The sequence below is a fragment of the Equus przewalskii genome, chromosome 6 (genome assembly GCF_037783145.1).
Source record: "Equus przewalskii isolate Varuska chromosome 6, EquPr2, whole genome shotgun sequence".
Classification (NCBI taxonomy): Eukaryota; Metazoa; Chordata; class Mammalia; order Perissodactyla; family Equidae; genus Equus; species Equus przewalskii.
Genome location: NC_091836.1, coordinates 75,251,523 through 75,271,448, shown reverse-complemented (window position 1 = coordinate 75,271,448; position 19,926 = coordinate 75,251,523). Strand labels below are relative to the sequence as shown.

At 39.5% G+C, this 19,926-nt stretch overlaps 2 protein-coding genes across 2 annotated transcripts in view; both read left to right on the top strand.

Annotated features, from left to right (window-relative positions):
* The first annotated feature begins 10,330 nt into the window (after nt 1-10,330).
* LOC103555748 (olfactory receptor 56A1) lies at nt 10,331-11,335 on the top strand. Its single transcript, XM_008527498.2, has one exon. It carries the CDS (start codon nt 10,331-10,333, stop codon nt 11,333-11,335), a length of 1,005 nt encoding a protein of 334 aa, XP_008525720.2.
* Nucleotides 11,336-14,065: 2,730 nt separating this feature from the next.
* Nucleotides 14,066-19,926, top strand: part of LOC139084273 (olfactory receptor 56A4-like) — a 31,401-nt gene continuing 25,540 nt past the window's right edge. The window contains exon 1 of the mRNA XM_070626643.1: nt 14,066-14,152. The gene's annotated coding sequence lies outside the window, so the exon portion shown is untranslated. The remainder of the gene's footprint in view (nt 14,153-19,926) is intronic.

The window sequence follows — 19,926 nt, the reverse complement described above, 5'->3', positions numbered from 1 at the left end:
GAGATTATAACAGACCCATGTATGTAAGTTAAATTGATATGGAATAATGTCATTTACTTATATATGAAATGTTGACATACACATAGAGAAACATAGATGAAAGATACACAGTAGATTGTTTATGCCAGTTATTTCTAATGGATGAGATTTTGCTGAACTTTAAATAATATACAATATCATATAATTCAAATATTAAAATGTCAATGTATTATTTTTTAATCATAGGAGAAATTAGAAACTGTATTGATTGGGCTGTATTGTTTAGAGTGAGAGATCAAAGGATGAGTATTAGATTGGCAAGAAAAATGTATCAGTGTTTCTAAGTAGAACGTAAATATAGAAGTCAGTGAATTCAGGGATACATTTAAAGGTCACCAGTTAGGAACTTGTGGAGAAAAAGAAGAAATAAGGATGGGAGAAGTGGAAATTACAAAGCAGCACTTTCACTTTTTATTGGCTTGATAGTAGCATGGTCTTTGAAATTTCAGTTTTGGCCGTCAGTCAGTCCTGGTGCTATCTTTGCACAGCCCTATTCAGTTCCAGGTGCATACCTCCCAGCACAAGTGAATAGAATTGTGTCACTAAGTTCCCAGTGGACAAAGCTCATGCCCTGCTTGCCCACTGAGATGGTATCTCCTTGTTCTCCTAAAGTATCTATTATGGATGGGCCCCATCCTCCTGTGCAATGTAAAGGGATAGGAAGCTCCATCTAAGCAGCAGACTGCTACAATTACACCAATCCCAGACAAATTTCTAAACAGCACCAGGAGAATACGTTTCTGCCCATTTTCTAATGTAAGGTAGCTTGTAGGCAATGATGCCTACAGGTGGATCAGGTGAGACAACAAGAAAATTAAATAAATTATTTATTACCTAACTAAATTATTTGTCTAAAATCAGTGGAAGATACTACAGGCTAAAAATTCAAGTCTCAAATTATTTCTTTGTTGAACATATTTTTTGCCTGAAGTCTAAACCTCTCTCAGTCTCTTTTCAGATTTATCCCTAATTTAAGTAATTATACTCTATGAAGCTCCTCTTATAACTATTAATTACGTCATTTATATGCATTTATTTTTCATCAGAATGTCATGTGCATGCAGTTTTTACACTACTGAGAAAACTGGAAATGCTTGAATACTTAGTTCAGCCTGTACTCAAAACTTAACTTTTCTGGTTTAATTCCCAATTTTTGATTTATCTCATTTTTGTGGTTAATCCACCTCTAAAATTTAGATTTTAAACGTCCTGCTTTATGGCTATCACTTTCTAGCTTCAGGCTCAAATTTTCAAGTATCCTTAGCACGGTCCCAATTGTTAGACATCAAGACAACCAAGCCATTAGCAGAATCACCTTCATACTATTACTCATCCCTCTCTCGTCTTGAATTTATTCCTTGTCTAGCTAGATTCTATGGCCCACCAGTTTATTTTCTTGGAAATAATCTAACCTCCTTTGTAGTTCTTCAAAAAAGCCCAAACTTTGTTTAAATCTAACTATGTGTCTCCTCTGTGAAAGACTGAAACTTGCTAGAAAGAAATCTCATAAGTAAACTTACTGATTTCATGTTAAATTTATCATCACAGACTTCAAATGTAAACTCAACAATGCCCAGAAATCTTACTGTGTTATGCCATTGAAGAAAATGGGCTACTATCAAGCAAGTTGTCCAAGACAGAATCCTAAAAATCATATTTGATTTATACATTGAATACCTCATTTCTAATTCATCAGTATATCTACTTGACTATTCTTCCAAAATTTGTCCACTCAGATTCATTTCCTCTGCAACCATTCTGGTCCAGGCCACCACCATCTCTTGCCTGGACCACGTAATAGTCTTCTGACTGGCCCCTCTGCGTCTACTCTTGTTTTCTTTCTTATTCGTACATTTTTTAGTTGAGGCCTTTTTGATCCACTTATCGAAAGTAATGCTCCTATGGTAATGCTTTATGATGGCAAATGACAGGACTTTTTATATTTTCTTTTGTATAATTACCAAAGCTTTCTGCATTTACTTATTTTATATTTTCATCTATATGATCAAAAGAATACAATTAAAAGTATGTTTAATTAAAAATAGACAATTATGCACTGGGTTCAAAAATTTAACAAAAGTATGTAGTAAAAGTAACTCATTCTCTGTATCAGTTAATATTATTTCTGGCTGCATCTAAAATGAAATTCAAATAATGATGACCTAAACAAATTAGAATTTATTTTCCTTCCATGTAAGAGTTTCAAAGGTGGATATCCAGGACTGGAACCAGAGCTTCACCAGTTTATCTCTTTCTGCTTTACCATGCTTAAAATCTGACTTTCATCCTCAAAGTTGTTGATAGTTTAAGGTGGTTGCTAGAAATTCAAGCATCGATCCTATGCATGTTCCATGAGGCAGGAGTGAGGGCTAATGACCTTCATTTCTCAGTTGAGTAAGTTCACATTAAAGAGTCTTCTGAAACCCCACCAAATGACATCTGCTAACATTTGGAATCTGGGACATTTAGTATTTTGGCAGTCTACATGAGTATCCAAATAGAATCGTGGTTTTTGTTACTAAGGAAGAATGTGGGGCACTGGAAAAGCAACTAGCAATCTCTAACATACCATTCTATTCCTGTCTGCCAAACACATATTTGTCCTTCCCAGAAGCAATACTCTTACAGGTTTCTCATGTGTCCTTTCAGAGGTAATTTGATTATATAGAAGAATATATATACTAAAGTATGCATATATATATATATATATATATATATATATATATATATATATATACTTATTTCTACGTATTCTTTGTATGGCATTACAAAATTACTTTGTGTAGCATTCTATGTGCTGTTTTTGCCTAAGGATATCTTAGAAATTATTCAAATAAATACATTTAGAGATGCCTAATTTCTTCTAACAATCACATAATTAGAGTGAACTCTTGGTGAGGACAAAAACTATGTTTGCTTTATTCCCCATTGTAAACAATGTTGAACACAGTTTGTGGAGTTTATAAGCATTTGTTTAATGGATGAGTCACACAAATAACAAACACCAGAACTAAGATTTAATCTACTGTGATTTGAGTGATTTTTTCTCATGACCTTATTCACAACCTTGATGTGTTAAGTTAGGTTGACAGATTGCCTTATATTGAGCTCTCTTTGCATTTTTTAGGAGATAAATGTATTTTTCAGTTAAAAGTTTGTTGAACTTGATTTGCTAGGATTTTTTCTTAGGATAGCAATACCTACAGTCACATTTATCAGTATTGTGGAGACAGTAGAGTCATTCAGAATACAGACATTGGAATCAGACCGACACGGCTATAAATGTAGGCTGTGTGACTTTGGGCAAGGCTTCATCTTTCCATCTATCCCTACACAGTGGGGATAATAGTTCCTACTCCAAAGAGTAGGGAATTGATTAGTAAGAAAAGCTATATAAAGAATTTAAGTAGTTTGGGTCACTCAGAAATTGCTTAAAACATTGGAGTTATTATTATAAAGAGGTTGTTCTATAGCCTCTTTTGCTGCATTTTTGTCTGTGTTTGTGCACCAGATCCCTGGCTGCTGGATTCTAGGTATGTTCTCACTTCAGTTTCAAATCACTCATCCTTTACATCTCAACTCCCTACCTGCAAGAGCAGCAAGAGACAGAGTTCCAAAAGGACTCAGCTCCTCATCCCCCAAGTCTCTGTTTCCCAAGCTGTTTTTCTCATCTGGGTCTAAGAAGGGGGGTAGGAGAGGAATAAGGAGCTCAAAAAACTCTCAGGATTTATTCAGCAAAATCCCAGCATGGTTAACACTACAGCTAATCCATCATAAAGGACACATCCTTTTACATCTTCTGTAAGTTCCAGGGCCAAGGGAGGGAAGCACAGGCTATATTGGATCTAGATAGGAAGAGTAACAAGGCTGGCAGGGATCCTTTACTAACAGGAAAGCTTCAATAAATGGGAAGAAAAAGGCAACAAGGAGGTGGAAGGTGTGGTGAACCTGGATGCATTAGCACCCAGAAATCCTGAGCACCTCTAAACTAAGGAGCATCCTAGTTTCTCTTTCTTCCCTCTGCCTTCCTACAAGAGGGCCCCATTTCCTTGCTTTGTTAAGAGACTTAGTGCAAGTAGAGAATTGGGCTTCATCTTGACTGACCAGGAAAGAAAGGAAGTCTATAAATCCTACAATGGGATAAAAAGTACTAGGGATGCTGAGTTTAGTTTGTCACTGGTCCCCTGGGACATAGAGTCAGAAAAAATATTGATGAAGGAGATTCGCCCCAACTCTGTCCCAGTGGAGTAGTTTAAACTGCAGATGGGTACCTTTCTTTAGACTGACAGAAAGCTCGCGTTCATATTTAATGCAACTCAGTTTCTCTGTGATTTCTTTCTGATATCCTATCTTTGCTCTTTTCCCTAAAACAACCATTCATATATTTTGAAGTTATCGTGGCTGTCCTTGTTTTTTGCAGTCCATGTATCTATAATTTGTAAAAATGATCTCCACCTCCAAAAGGGATCAATTTTTTTTGTTATCCTGTAACTCTCTATGACTATGTCTCAGTTTGACAAGGAATTTCTTAATACATAGTGTCCTGAATTGGATAAGATACTCCAGGTGGACTAACCAGAACTGTATTGAGAAAGATTCTCAACTACTTTGCTCTTGACATTGCTCTTGACATTAACACATATAATGAACTTAGAAGAAGGCCTGGTACATACTACAAACTTGGTATATATGAGCTAATATTGTCAATCCAGTTTCAGAGTTCCTAAATTAATATTTATTCTATGTACCACATTATTGACATGTTCATGTATGCACTTCCACCTGTTAGAACATCTAGGAATCTGTTCCCTTTTCCTTCTTTCCTATTCTAGATTTTCTCATCTCTCCTCACCCCTTTCCCCCCCTTTCTCAAATGTTAAGTAGTGAAGAAATGCGGTTTAGAGCTTAAGTGATAACATCGGATGGCTCGAGACAAGTGTCCTGAGCTTGATGAGTTTCTGCCAATAAAGCCTATCTACAAGTAAATAGCCAACATGTGATGAATGGAAGCAGATACGTGGGAGAATTGGAACAGTGAGTGGCCTTTGAGGAGGAGCATGAACAGGAGTGAAGATTATGTCAAATGATACCAGAAAAGGAGAGTGCCCTCCTTAGGATATAGGATACGGGGAGGATAAGGGTCAAGGAAGAGAGGAAAGACTGGTGCAAGGAGATGAGATTTTAAATGAGTATTTTGGTAATGATTTGGACTGGGAGACATTGAAGAAAATTCTTATCAACATATTAGGAGCAATAGAGTTGTTGGTGTTTGTATTTAGGGCAAGGGCAAAAGACTTATCAAATCAGAGAACTAGCACAGGGTCTTACCATTAGCCAAGGGGCAGGCTCTCAAGAAACACCTGCAAACAGTGGCGTGAATAAGCTCCAAGTTCCAACATGGATTTTGTGCCCCACCCAGCCCTCTGCAGACTGCCACACGAACCTCAGTGACCACCATTCATAGTACTGATCAGAACTTCTCCTGTCCCCTTCTCAGAGGCCTCTTAAGCACACTGAAACTCTGTTTAATTCTCCCCTCTAACCTTCCCTCCTTGAAAATTTCCATCAATGTAAAATGCCAAGGCCCAGCAATTCAAAACGTTTTTCAATGGACTTTTATTAACAATCTATAGGGTGTTAAAGAATGTTGGTATGTATAAATGGAAAAGCCCACTTTATTTGTCCTCACATATTTCACAGTAGGGTGGAGGGAGAGAGAGAGGTGCAAAAGCTATATGTTAAGGTGTCTGGCTGCATGCCCAGTTAGGAAAGCAGTGTGGGATAGGTTGCAGAGAGACCAAAGAAAAGACCCAGAGATGGTGAGTGAGACATATAGTTTCATTGGGAGTTACTTACAGAGAGGTCCAGTGGTGGCTGGCTGGACAGCAACATGCACCTGCTACCGTGAGTGGGGAGGGGATTTCTTTTATAAGCAGGGGACACAAAGGCTGTATGCTGGACAAAGGCTCTCCCTGGTACCACCAGCATTCCCAGGAATAGTGGCTCATGTGGAGGGGCTCTGTATGTCTTTAAGATGCACTGTTTTTTAAGCAAGATAAGGTAGTACCTGGGCTGACCAGGCCCCGGATTTTCACAAACCCAGTTGGGTGTCCTGCCCAGAAGGAAGCCAGAAGGACACATGGTTGTAATCGGCTTGTGGGCTTTTGCTGAGCAAGCAAGGTCCAGACCCTACATAAGGGTTACAAAGAAAATGATAATAACAATAGAGGTTGCTTTCTTAATGAACTAACTACTTCAAGTGTCTTACTTTCCTTCTGAATCTTTAACCTTTCCCTAAACACAGAAGCATGCTGCGGTATGTCTCACTTCTGTCTTGCTTTTTTTCTTCACTCACAAGCTTGAAAGAGGCTCTCTAGCTACATAGTCAACTCTTCCTCCTTATACTTCCTCACCTACTAACTCTTCACTTCCATTTATTCTGGTTTCTATTGCCAGCAGCCCAACTAATTACTCTTGTCCAGGTCACTAACGGCACGCTTATGATAAAATTTAATGGCTATTCATATTCTCAAGTTATTGGACTTCTGCTTAACTGACAAGTTGGTCATACACTCCTTGAAATTTTCTCTTTAATTTTTCCTTGGGCACTTCTGATTTTCTTCATACCTTTCCAGACCCTCCATTTGTGTCTCTCTTTTTTTTTGCCCTTTTAATGTTATTATTTACCAGTGTTCTAATCTCAGCCTTATGTTATTCTCCCTACATCAGTCATGCGCTGATGCTTTTTGAATTTTTATCATAAACCAGGAACTTCTAATTTATTAAAACTTCATTTCCAGCAGCCTAAGATGAATCTCTATGTGGAGATTATAAAAACCTCAGCCTTGACATATACCCATATATACTAAACATACTCATTTGCCTGTGTTTCATATCTTAGTGATTCTATTTACTTACTCACGTGAGAAAACAGGATGTCATCCTAGGCTTCTCATCTACCATTTTTTTCATAATTAATCTGTCATTAAGTTCTGTCTACATTACCACTAGAACATGCACCTTCTTCCCATCCTCAGGACTTCAGTCTTTGTTCAGACACTCACCACTTCTCATCTGGACTATTCAACTTTCATTCTTTTTGCTTCTGCTCTCTCTTCTTACCCAAATCCATAGCATTGCATCCAGAGTTATCTCCGTGTAGCCCATATCTAGTCTTCTCTCTCTCCTAACAGGAACACTTCTTTGTCTTCTCTTTATCCATAAGATTAATTCTAAAATCCTTAGCATAGAAAAGGTCCTTCATGATCTGGCTTTCTCTTTTTTTCAATTCCATTTTCTGCTCTTTCTTCCAACTTCCCATCCTCTTGGCTCCAGTCAGATTAAATATTACATAGAATTTCCTACCAAAGTTTTTCTCCAATTCATTTCCATGCTTTTACAAATATATTACCCATAGTTTTTTGCACATTTATAAGTCTTCCACATCCATTAAAACTCAGCTAAGGTGTTAGCAACTTTAGGAAGGCTTCCTTTTTCTTCTCAGGCTAATTTAGAAAATTTTATTTTGTTATCCTCTATCACTCTATTCATAAACCTAGCAGTGAATCTTTTCTACAAATATTGTTGGCCACCACTTCATGCCAAGCACTATACTAATTGATGAGCATGGTCCTTACTTTCATGGCATAAAATGCCTAATAGGACTTGGGGGAAAGTTTATTTAACCAAATTATCACACAAGTATATAACTACAAAATGTGAGGGTGGAACAAAGTACTATGAGAACATAAAATAGAAGGCTTAGATTTTGTCTGGAGAGGGTTAGAGGAAACCTCCCAGAGAAGGGAATCTTTGAACTTAGATGTAAAGGATAAATAGAAAGTAAGCGGATGTATTGTGGAAGCACAGTCTTCCAAGAGAAGTGGGAGCAGAAAGTACGCGTTGTATTTGAAGATCTGAAAGAAGGACAGTATAGCTGGAGCTCAAGAGAGAGAGGGATGTCAGATGACATTGAAAAGTGAGGAGGCAGACAAATGATATATGACTTTTTGTTCATTCGTTCATTTACTTATTTGTTAAATAATTTTTTCAATTGACTATGAATACCTATGAAGGAATCTACCTATACACTGTACATATAACGATGAAAAAACAACAGGTGTAGTTTCTCTCTCATTAACTTACGATCTAATAAAGTTCAAGTTAAAGATCTTGCTTTTATTCTATTAACAATGAGAAGCCAATGACATATTTTAAGTAGATGAGTGGTGAGATCTTACTTATATTTTAAAATATTTCTCCGGTTTCAATGTAGAGAATGATTCTATCATGAAACCTAGAATGCATTAGGAGACAATTTATGTTTTCACTCAGGAGATAATAATCTTTTATTCTTGACAGTGGAGATGGAGAAGTAGATAGACTCAAGAACTAATTAAAAGGGAAATTTGACAGGTGTTGGTGGTGGGTTTGTAATGGGTGGTACAGATAAAGAATATGTTGAAGATAGTTTCTAGCCTTTGGCTTATGGAACCATCTAGATTTTTCGCCATTCACTGAGATAGGAGATGTTAGAAAAAGACAGGCTTGGCAGAAATATTATAAATCAATTTTGGATATGGTGAGTTTGGGGTGCCTTTGAGACACAAGTTGATACATCAAGTAGGCTTTTAAAGAGTTCTAGGTAAGAGAGATAATTTAGCAATCATCAACATAGAGAAGGTAATTGGCTGAGGATACGGAAAAGAGAAAAAAAGTGGAAGAAAGAGCAGAACAGAATAGCAAAGAGGAGAAAAGAAAATCAAAGAGAGCCCAGGAGTGAACCTTGAAACTGATGAAGATTGTGGATGAAAAACATGTAAGAGAAAATGAGAAAGAGACCAGGAGTTATGAGACCGTGATGCAAATTAAACCAAAGTGAGTGTTTCAGGAAAGAGGATTTGATCAATTGTTTCAGCAAGATTCAACACTCTAAAGGTGACATTTTTTGAGAGACATTTTGTGGAACTAATGGAGAAGGAAACCGCACTGAAGTGCATTGTGGAATGAATGTGGGGTGAGGAAATGGTGACAAGGAGTCTAGCAGTGCTTGTGAGAAAGTTTGGTTGTGAAGGGAAGGAGAGAGAGAAATAGCTGGAAGGCAAGAAAGAGGCTTTCTTATTTTTCTTTTTAAAGATGAAAGATACTGGAGAATGTTTGAAAGACAGGGCAGATCCAGTATAGAAGACAATATGGCCCCAAATTAGGGAACTCAAATGAACAATTGATACAAGGCTAGGAGGGCTAGGATTCAATGTACAAGTGGAATGTTTGACATTTTGAGAATGGGCAGATTCTATTGTAATGGGAGGAGACAAGGAAAACTTGGGAGAATAGACAAGTAGATTTGTAAATTTTATCTTGAGAAGTTGAAGAAAATCTCACTGGACACCTCTTTTCTCTGTGAGGTAGTAGTTGATATCATCCTCCAAGAGAAGGAGTAAAGTTCAAGATTTGAAAAGAATGAAGATCTGAAAAGGGTCTTGGCAAGAGGGGAAGTTTGATCAGGGAAGTTTTGTAAGATGGACAGGCAATATTGAGGGTCCATTTAAAGATGGTAACAATAAACTTATAGTAAAAGCAGACTTTTCTGTTGTTTTAGGCTTATTCCAAGAGCACTGGGATGGTCAGGTGCAGGCCTTGGAAAATGAATGGTTATATTCAAATAAGATTAGAGTTTAGCAAAATACTAATTTAATAAATCCTACATTCTATTTTTTTCTAGTATACCTGAGTTTGAGGAAGCGATACAACAAAATTATCCATCTCAAATTATATTGGGTATGGTAGTAGGTGAGGACCTAATTAAAGGTTTTATCCCCTTAATAATGTAAACAATTGTCTCAAAAACATCTATTAAAAAACTTCTTATCCACCATAGGTTTGATGCCTCCTTCATCACATGTAGATTATTGTAAAACTAGATGTATTGTTGGCCTATCTTCTTTATGCTATCAACATTTTGCTTTTTTTACTCTGGTACTATACTGACCTAATTTGTTGTACATTTTTAATGTTGTGAGGTTTTTACCTGTCATTATTCAGTTTTCAAATATTAGTTTTTCCATGGATTCATTTTTCTTCATAGACCGTAGCATGATTTGTCAAGTCTCACAAGTCTACCTTTAGGCTATTGACTGGAATTTGCCTTATTTGGGAAGAGTATCCTATATATCATTTGTGTCCTAAAGAGTAAGTGAGAGGTAAAGTTTGGAGTCAATTAAACAAAATTACCTCTTGTATCTGCCCATACAAACAGTCAAGAGGAGCCTTCTCAGCTCAAGATTCCTTCATGGCATCATCCAACAACTACTCCACTGCTCCAGTCTCTGAATTCCTCCTCATCTGCTTCCCTAACTACCAGACTTGGCAGCACTGGCTGTCCCTGCCCCTCAGCCTCCTCTTCCTTCTGGCCATGGGGGCCAATGCCACCCTTCTGATCACCATCTGGCTGGAGGCCTCTCTGCACGAGCCTATGTACTATCTGCTCAGCCTCCTCTCTCTGCTGGACATTGTGCTCTGCCTCACTGTTATCCCCAAGGTCCTGGCCATCTTCTGGTTTGACCTCAGGTCCATCAGCTTCTCCACCTGCTTCTTCCAGATGTTCATCATGAACAGTTTCCTCCCCATGGAGTCCTGCACGTTCATGGTCATGGCCTATGACCGCTATGTGGCCATCTGTCACCCACTGCGATACCCATCCATCATCACTAATCAATTTGTGGCCAGGGCTAGTGTCTTCATTGTCACGCGGAATGCCCTCCTCACTGCACCCATTCCTATTCTCACTGCTCGGCTCCGTTATTGTGGGAAAAATGTCACTGAGAACTGCATCTGTGCCAACCTGTCTGTGTCCAGGCTCTCCTGTGACAATTTCACCCTTAACAGAATCTACCAATTGGTGGCTGGTTGGACCTTACTAGGCTCAGATTTCATCCTCATCTTCCTCTCCTACACCTTCATTTTAAGAGCTGTGCTTAGATTCAAGGCCGAGGGGGCTGCAGTCAAAGCCCTGAGCACATGTGTCTCCCACTTCATCCTCATCCTCTTCTTCAGCACCATCCTGCTGGTTGTGGTGCTGACAAACGTGTCCAGAAAGAGGGTCCCCATGGACATCCTGATCCTGCTCAATGTCCTTCATCATCTCATACCCCCTGCCTTGAACCCTATTGTATATGGCGTTCGGACCAAAGAGATAAAACAAGGAATTCAGAAATTGCTGCAGAGAGGGGTACGAACATGTAAAATTTCTAATTCCTTTTCTCCTTTCCCCTCAGTTATTTTGCCTACACAGTGAGATGGAGAAAAGCCTGGTAAGTGAGTATTTATTATGCACACTGAAGTTCACTTCATAACTGACCCAGATTCCTTCCTCTACTCTTCTCACCTGGTTCAGGTGGAGGGAGGCAAGAGGAATAAACTCATATTTCTTGAATAACTTCTTTGAGCCTAGGCAATTATACCTCAGTAAATTTGATTTTCATAACATTCCTTCAGGTACTTCCATTTTGCATAGCAGAAAATAAGTTGCTTTTAGGAGAAGAAACTACCAATGATCACATACCTGGGAAGTGACAGAGATCCAAATCCAGATTCAAGAGCCTAGGCTCCTATAGAAATGACCCTTCAAGTACAATTGAAGCTAGAGGCCAGGCCTCTATCCTACTCTCCTTTGCCTGTGTTTTGTCCTTCTAGCTGTTCATAGGTATTCCCTGGCTGTATCAGCTTCCTTGAGAACCAGGAGGTTCTCAGAGACGGCAGAGTCCTGCCTGACAAAGCATCTATAAGATTGTACAGAAATAATATGCAGAAACGCCAGCTTCTTATTCTATCCTACACAGCTCACTACCTTCAGGGAGTCTTGAAAATGAGAAAACAGATTGAGAGAAGGGTGAAGAGAGGGGATACCATTTCCCAGGAAATGGGGAAATTGACCGGGGCAGTGGGTTGGCCACTTCCCCTATAGGTTGAAGCTATGCATGCAGTGAACTGAAAGTCATGTCTTATTCGATCTATGGACTCTGCCCAAGAGCTCTAGTTGAAGGCAGGAAGACAGAGCATAGTGTCAGGTTTCAGGATAACAGTGAGTCCAGTCAAGAGAAAAGAAATCAGAATGGTTATTTTTAGAGAATTTAATGTAACAATTGATTAAATGGGTATTGAAGACTTGAAAAGCGAAATAGGGGGTGCTGAAGTAACACAGAGAGTGTTCCTGCAGGAAGAACCTTGCACTTGGGCAGAGGTTGGGTGATCAGAATCACAAGATTGGAGGCAGCCCATTGATCTGGGTCTCACAACTCTGAGGAAGGTGCTACCTCTAACTGGTACCAGCATCACAGCAGCTCGGAGGAGGTGCCCTTAGAGGTGGGACGGAGACCTCTGAGGATAGGACTGTATCGTGCTGCTGTGCTACTGGTCCATCGGAGGTTAGTTCAGTGAGGCTGATTTGATCCTGGGAGTTCTAAAACCCAAACCAAACCCAAACTCAAAACCGAATCAACCAACTAACCAACCAACAAACAAATCCTGGAGAATAGAATCAGCTCCACTATCAGGATGAAGAGTCATTGCTGAGGGATACTGGCAAGACAGGAACAGATAGAAAGGAACAAGTATCCCCTCCCCTGCTTCAACCTTCCAGTCTTTTTCTTTTGCTCTCTGTTGGTGGGAACTAAAAGGGTTCCAGCTGACAAAGAAGAGTCCCAGAGTCCAAACCCCAGCATCACAAAGTGGAGTATGGATGGGTGAGTTTAGGGCTGAGGGAGGATAGTTAATGACAGCACAGCTCCAGTTGGTTCTGTGTCTGAAGCTTGTGAGGACATGAGGGACAGCTATAACAGCACCCTGCAGTGCACAGTAGCTCCCAGGGAACCAGAGACAGTGCAGGTAGGTGAAGAGACATGACATAATGTTATAGGGGCAGCTTTCATAGCCATGAAAGAATTTGGCATAAAACTGATGGCAGGAATAGATTGACTGTCCCATACTCTGGGGATTAGATAGAGTAACTGCAACTCAGTGCTGCTGGGGGCTCCAGGGGCAGATTATTCCAAAGCCACACTCACTAACAGCAGGAAAGAAAATGACATCCACTTGCCTACAGGAAGGGGCTCTTAATACCCTCAGGCTTTGGTCTCATTTTCTCAAGCTAGAGCCACAGGTGTGCTTGTCATTTTTAGAAGGAAATTCTCTAAGAGGGCTTCTCTCCAACTCATGGCTGCTAGAACAGTTTTATTCACAACCATCTTCCTACTGTCCCTCAGAGGACAGAAGGGCCAACTTCAACACTGATTGCCTAAAATGATACTAATAACCTCAATGTCCTAATATACTGATAATAAAGATAATAATAATAATGAAATGAAAAGCTCAAATGTTTTGAGCTCTTGCAAAATACCAGTGTCTGTGCATGATAATATTTAATTTTCATAAGAGCTTTCTGTGGATGATTATAAAAATGAGTTTTTTTTAAAAAAAAGTCTAGCAGAAAGGATATAATCCATAGAAACATGATACATATTATCCAGGTGATATTTTCAAACATCTGGTCCACTCTGATGGTCTCCCTCGGAGAGTTTTTTCTACCTCAGCTACACTTTCACACAGGTGCAAACCCAGAGGGGACTGAAAAAGGAGTGTGTTGGTTGGTCAAAATTCAGATCTTAATTATTGAACCAGTCTTCTCTAGATCAATGCAAAAGGCCAACATAATTATGAGAAGCTTGACTCAAACTAGGTGTACACAGGATAGAAACTACCAACTCATAGAGATTTGTAAAGGATGTAGGGACAAACACACCAGTTGTCATTCCTCACTACTGTCAGTACTCACTGCTAGCACAATAATGACACATCAAGGTGCTCATAAACATTTCCTTACCGATGATATAAAGCAGCTAAGTGAAGAGTTGACAAATAATGTCTACAGCGAATCTCTGTTTCCATGGTAATAAAGCCCTAAATATAAGAAACAGACAAGTCATGTATGTAAGCTTGGCTCTCCACTCTGGTTCTAAGGAGAGAAGTTGAGAGGACCAAGCTTCTCACAGAATTGTCACATCCAGTGCAGGTGGTTCAAGGAACTGCACACAATGGTCCTAAGACACGCTTTGGGGTGAGTCCACCTACACGTAATGGTGATGGGGGGGCAGGGTAATTCAAGGAGCCAGATCTTGAAGGGCAGACACAGCTGTGCCGTGAAGTTGCCATAGCATAAGAAAATGTGCTTGGTAGAAATCTTTGAACACTGTCTTGAGTGGATGGATAGAATGAAGTAGCACAAACTAAAGGCATTTTAAATTGGTGGGGTATAAAAGGTATAAATTTCCAGTTATAAGATAAATAAGTATTGGGGATGTAATGTACAGCATGACGACTATAGTTAACACTGCTAGATGGTATATTTGAAAGTTGCTAAGAGAGCAAATCCTAAAAGTCTTTATCACAAGGAAGAAACCTTTTTTTCTTTCCTTTTCTTGTTTCTATATGAGACGTTGGATATTAACTAAACTTATTTTGGTAAGCATTTCACAACATTTGTAAGTTAAGTACACTTTAAACTTATACAGTGTTGAATGCCAATTATATCTCGATAAAACTGAAAGAATTATTATAAATTGGTAGGGTACAGATGTTTTGTCAGTTTAACTGAAAAAAATCTTTGAAGAGCCACTGCTAACATGGGCTAACTGTCATCCACCTGTACCGGAAGGGGGTGTGTTGAGAACATGAGAAGGGCCTACCAACAGCCACTCCCCTCACTCCCTGGTTTGAGAGTTAGTCACATTTGCATGAGGAATTTGCATGAGGAACACAGAGCCTTTGAGAACGAAGATCTGAAAGCATTGAGCACTGCTATTCAGGAACAGAGCAGATTTAAATCAAGACCTAGCGGCAAGAGAGAGCACCAAGTCCGCTGGAATTAAATTAGCTGGAGTAAAAAGGGAATTTATGCTCGTGGCCAATGTCCCAAATAAAGACCTAAATATTGTTGAGGGAAGAAAACTACGTTTTCCACTATCATAAAGTGGAGTTTGGGAGCCTCTTAGTACACAGTCACCGTGATATGTTATTGTGCTTCGGGATATATTCTAAGCATGTAGTTGTTAACAACGAGAGCTGTGAGTTCCAAGGCCCCGCGTGGGACATCAAGGCTGCGCAGCCAGGGAGTCTAAACAGCACGGCATTACTGCCGGTTTATAAACGCTTCAATGCTGGCAAGTCAACAGTGCCACCTTGTGCCTGTCAAGGGGAACAGCAATACCGGGGAGAATTCAGTTCTCAGCCTCTGCTTGGTGTTTGAAAGGGGACTGACAACTCCGTATTCAGAAAACCCCCGGGATCTCCAACACTTAGCAGGAGGGTAGTAGACGGTTTCAAGAAGAACATATTGTGCCTCCTGCTCATGGGGCACATGGGGATTTGAAAGATTAATTTAGAAATAAAAGGGATATAACGATTTATACTCTGATTTTCTTTACTTCAGTGACATTTAGGACTCAATCTCAAATCAACGACTTGTGTCAGGTATTCGTAAGGGTAGAATGTGTCTCAGTATTTAATAAGATGTTACATTAGCAGTATTTGGCTTAGTGTTATATGTAATAATAACACTTATTCATTTCTTTGTCTACTCAACCAGAAGTTAGTTACTGAGTGCTTTATGTGTGTTTAACACAGTAGTGATTAGTATAAATAGCTACCAAGAGAGAAACTACTTTCAGAGAGATTATGTTCAAAACAGTCCACAAATTATTATTATTCCCATTTTTGCAGATTAGGGGACTGAACAAACAGATAAATGACTAAAGGTCATTCAACTAACAGTGACCAGAGTCAAGAGTGAGACATTAGGCGCATTTGCTATACAAATCCAGTTTTCCTATTGCATTGTCTAAGGGTGAGCTGCATTTGTAGACTTCCACTGGATCGTTTTGTAGTTTTCTGAAGTTTTTCATACCCTAGGTTATAGATAGCAGAGGCAGTTCACATCACAGCCTATCATATATTGAATGAGTCGATGCAAATAAAGTTAGTTACTACAACAAAGAGAGCACAGCAACTTAACACGATGTAAGTTTACTTCTCATCCACATCCCATTCTAATCCATGGGGGCTTTGCTTCATGTCAACATTTAAGGACTCATGCTTCCTCCATTTGTGAATCCTCCAGGTTCTAGGCCCTTAGAGAGCTTCACTGGTGCTTCTGAATCTGGCTGTCAGGGGAGCAAAGGCAGAGAATGTGCAGGATCTTGTAGGAGGTTTGAGAAGCTCAATCGGGGAGAGATTTACATCATTTTCTCTATTATTCCATTGGGTAAAATCCTCACATAGATCCAGCTGCCTACAGGAGAGACTGGGTCACTGAATATTCATTTCTTAAGAGAAATGACATAAGAGAGACTCTTGCATGTAAAACATACTTAACCTTTTCCCAACTCTCGTGTAGTCACTGTACACAGCACAAAGTCCAAGTTCTCCAGGAGTGTGTGGTACTCTTCATCAGGTCATGATGGGGTTCTTCTCGGACCAGTTATCTTTCTCCTCCCACCACATAGTCAATGGTGGAGCAGAATCTTGGTACCAGCCACAAAGGTTCCCAGTTGGGAGTGAAGTGTGGAATACGTTTAACAGTAAACTGTCAGTGGTAATGCTAGAATACGTGGGGGGCAGACATTGCAATATTTTTACCTCCTGACAGTGGGAGAAGTTCCCTGGCTAGACACCAGTTATGTTCTCTTGGAGGAACTCTCCTGGCCATTGTTTCTATGTGCCTTTGTTCTCCCCTTGGGGGCTTGTGCGTTCTTCAATGTGACTGGAGACATATGAAGCAGGTGTGGGAGAATGTAGCTTCTTTTGCAGATACTGCATTTGGAGCCTGCTTACTGTTGTAAAATATTAGGATCAAGAATTGTTTTAATTCTTAATCAGAAACTTTGTCTTTTTTTGATGGCTGAGTAGTAAAATCGTCCCATTTACAACAACATGGATGGAATTTGAGGGTTTGATATTAAGCAAAATAAACCAGACAGAGAAAGACAAATACTGCATGATTTCACTCATATGTGGAAGATAACAAATACATGGATAAAGATAACATATTAGTGGTTACCAGAGGGGAATGGGGTTGGGTGGTGGTCAAAAGGGGTAAAGGGACACATATGTACGGTGACAGACAACAATTAGACTACTGGTGGTGAGCACGATGAAGTCTATTCAGAGACTGATAAATAGTAACATACACCCCAAATTACACAATGTTATAAACCATCATGATCTCAATAAAATTACTGGAGGGAAAAAAAACCTTTCTTTAAAATCCAAGTTCATGTTTCTTCGGCAATGAACCCCCTCAAAAACCTAACAGGTCTGATCTATTTGTAGCAGGTCAGTTCCATGCACTAGTAATTACATCCAAAGGATTTTCTCAGGCATAGCTTAAGATTTCTTTCTTTTCTTTATGTCTTTACTTTTTCCCCACGTCACTCCTTATCTGTGTAATAGTGTCTGTCCAAGGCTATCAGACTTCATAGGACAGGTATCCATGCAATCTAGTCTCTTCTCAGGGCTGGTTTCTATGAGTCTCTGTTACTCACAGGCATTCTAAAACTTTCTCTTAACCTTTGAACTCCAAAGCAGTAGGACAATTCTTCAAGACTCCCTATACAAGAACTTTCTCTATTATCATTAATTTCTGCTTGAAACCCAGCCAACTTTCTTCTAAAATCATGTATTTCTCATAACGGCTTGTCAAAGGAACCAACCCTTGCAAACACACACTATTATTTTGAATTGTTCCAACCCTTTTCCTTAGAGGTACCATTTAGTAGGCATGCTAGCTCTCCTTGTTATGTGATCTGTCTAGCATTGGATGTCAATTTTCTCACTGTCTGCAGCCTTAGTCAGGATAACTTGCCAGCTGTTGAAATAGACAATTCCAATTTGTCAGTGATTTAACATAATAGAATTTTACTTTTTGGTGACATCCAGTCCAATGCATGTAAGCTCTCTTCCACGCAGTCATTCAGGGCTCTAGCCTCCTTCCATTGTGTGGTTCTACCATTTCTATGGCTTCAATGTCTTCCAGTGGGTTATCTGTATCTGGCCAGAGGAGGAGGAAAAGAGAGAGTGTAGATGACATCTAGGAGCTTGTAAAGGCCATTCTTGGAAGAGGTGCATGCATTTCCTTGGCCACACTTAGTCTTAAAGCCCTACTAGGCAAGTGAGCCTGGAAAATATAAATTCATTTTTATGTCTAGGAGGAAGAAAACTCTGGTGAACTTAGCCTTGTCTCTGTCATTTATATACATTGATTCTCAAGCTGAAAACCAATTTGTGGAGTAGGAAGAGGCAGAAGTGGTAGAAGAAACTCTGGAGATTTTTGTGGCTCTCCTAGTGTCTCTGAGACACTGTTAGTCCTAGAGTCTGGTCTGCTTCTTGCTCGTCTCCTCCAGATGCTTTATTAAGTAGATCACCAGGTTTGATTTTAAACTCATAAATGAGAGGCAAAAGGCTCTTTTAGATCCACCCATATTTCCAGTCTTTCCCATCATCTGTGGTAGAAGAAAGAGAGGGCCGCTGGGTGGAACATTGGTAAGCTGCATCTCAGGAGTAGAAGTTAAATTGTTGAGGTGCAGGGATTTGAATCCCACTTAGAGCCAGCCCCTAGCCAGGACTCTCCAAACATATTCCTGAAACCTGATGTGACATTCCACTATGGTGATGTCAGGAGCCTGGTATTTGATTTAGACAAGCAATGCATTTTGTGTTCATCCTTTGAGTTTATACAGAGTTCTTATGATCTGTCAAGAGCTACTGTTATTAGGATATAGTGGGGAAGAGGGAATAGATAAGCTAATATTCTAGGGGAGAACACATCTTTATGGATTTCCTGAATAAAGTTACTGAATTTATTGCATTTACTTGGATGTTTGTAACAGAATTAAGAACTGTGTCCTGTTTGAGAAAGAGGCTGAGAGTTTTCTTAGACCTATGATTACTCCTGTAAAAGTAAATGTTGATTTTTCTGTAAATTTAGCCAAAGGGGGGATATTTGTGGGTCCATGTGTCTTGCTTCTTCACAGCTGGGGGAGATCGGTCTCCTTGACCTCTCAGGTTTACTGTTGACTTAAGAGAAGACTGAGGAACTCCTACAGTTATCCAGCCAAATAAGATCAGATAGAACATATTTCTGAGACTATAAAATTACCTTTCTCTTTATTTTTTTCCTGTTTTGGGGTAAATAGTACCTTACTGTACTGTCATCAACTTCACTTTCCTTTTGCACCATAGTCTTTTTTTTCTTAGTCAGATGGATTGCATAATTCACCACAATAATAAACATGTTATAATGATCATCATACCTTGTTCTTCGTAGTCTCCACAGAGTGACAGACTGATCAATGTGTCTAAATATTCCTGAGAAAGAGCCTTCTGACACTCACTTTCAGCATAAAGACACTTGGATTTTAAGTTTGGAATTCAGGTTTAGTATCCTGGCTAAGCTGTTGCCAGCTGTATGAATTGGGCAGATAATTTAAACTCTCCATATTTCAGTTTCACTGTCTCAAAAACAGGAATGAGAGCAATTTTCAGTTTGATTTTTAAAATCAATTATATATATAGAACATTAACTACGGGGTTGGCCCTGTGGCATAGTGGTTGAGTCTAGTGCACTCTGCTTCAGTGGCCTGGGTTCATGGGTTTGGATCCTGGTTGTGGGTCTACACCATTCATCAAGCCATGCTGTGGTGGCAACCCTCATACAAGGGACAAGTTTGGCGCAAACGTTAGCTCAAGGCTAATCTTCCTCAAGCAAAAAGAGGGAAGATTGGCAACAGATTAAGTTAGCTCAGAGCAACTCTTCCTCACCAAACAACCACAACAAAA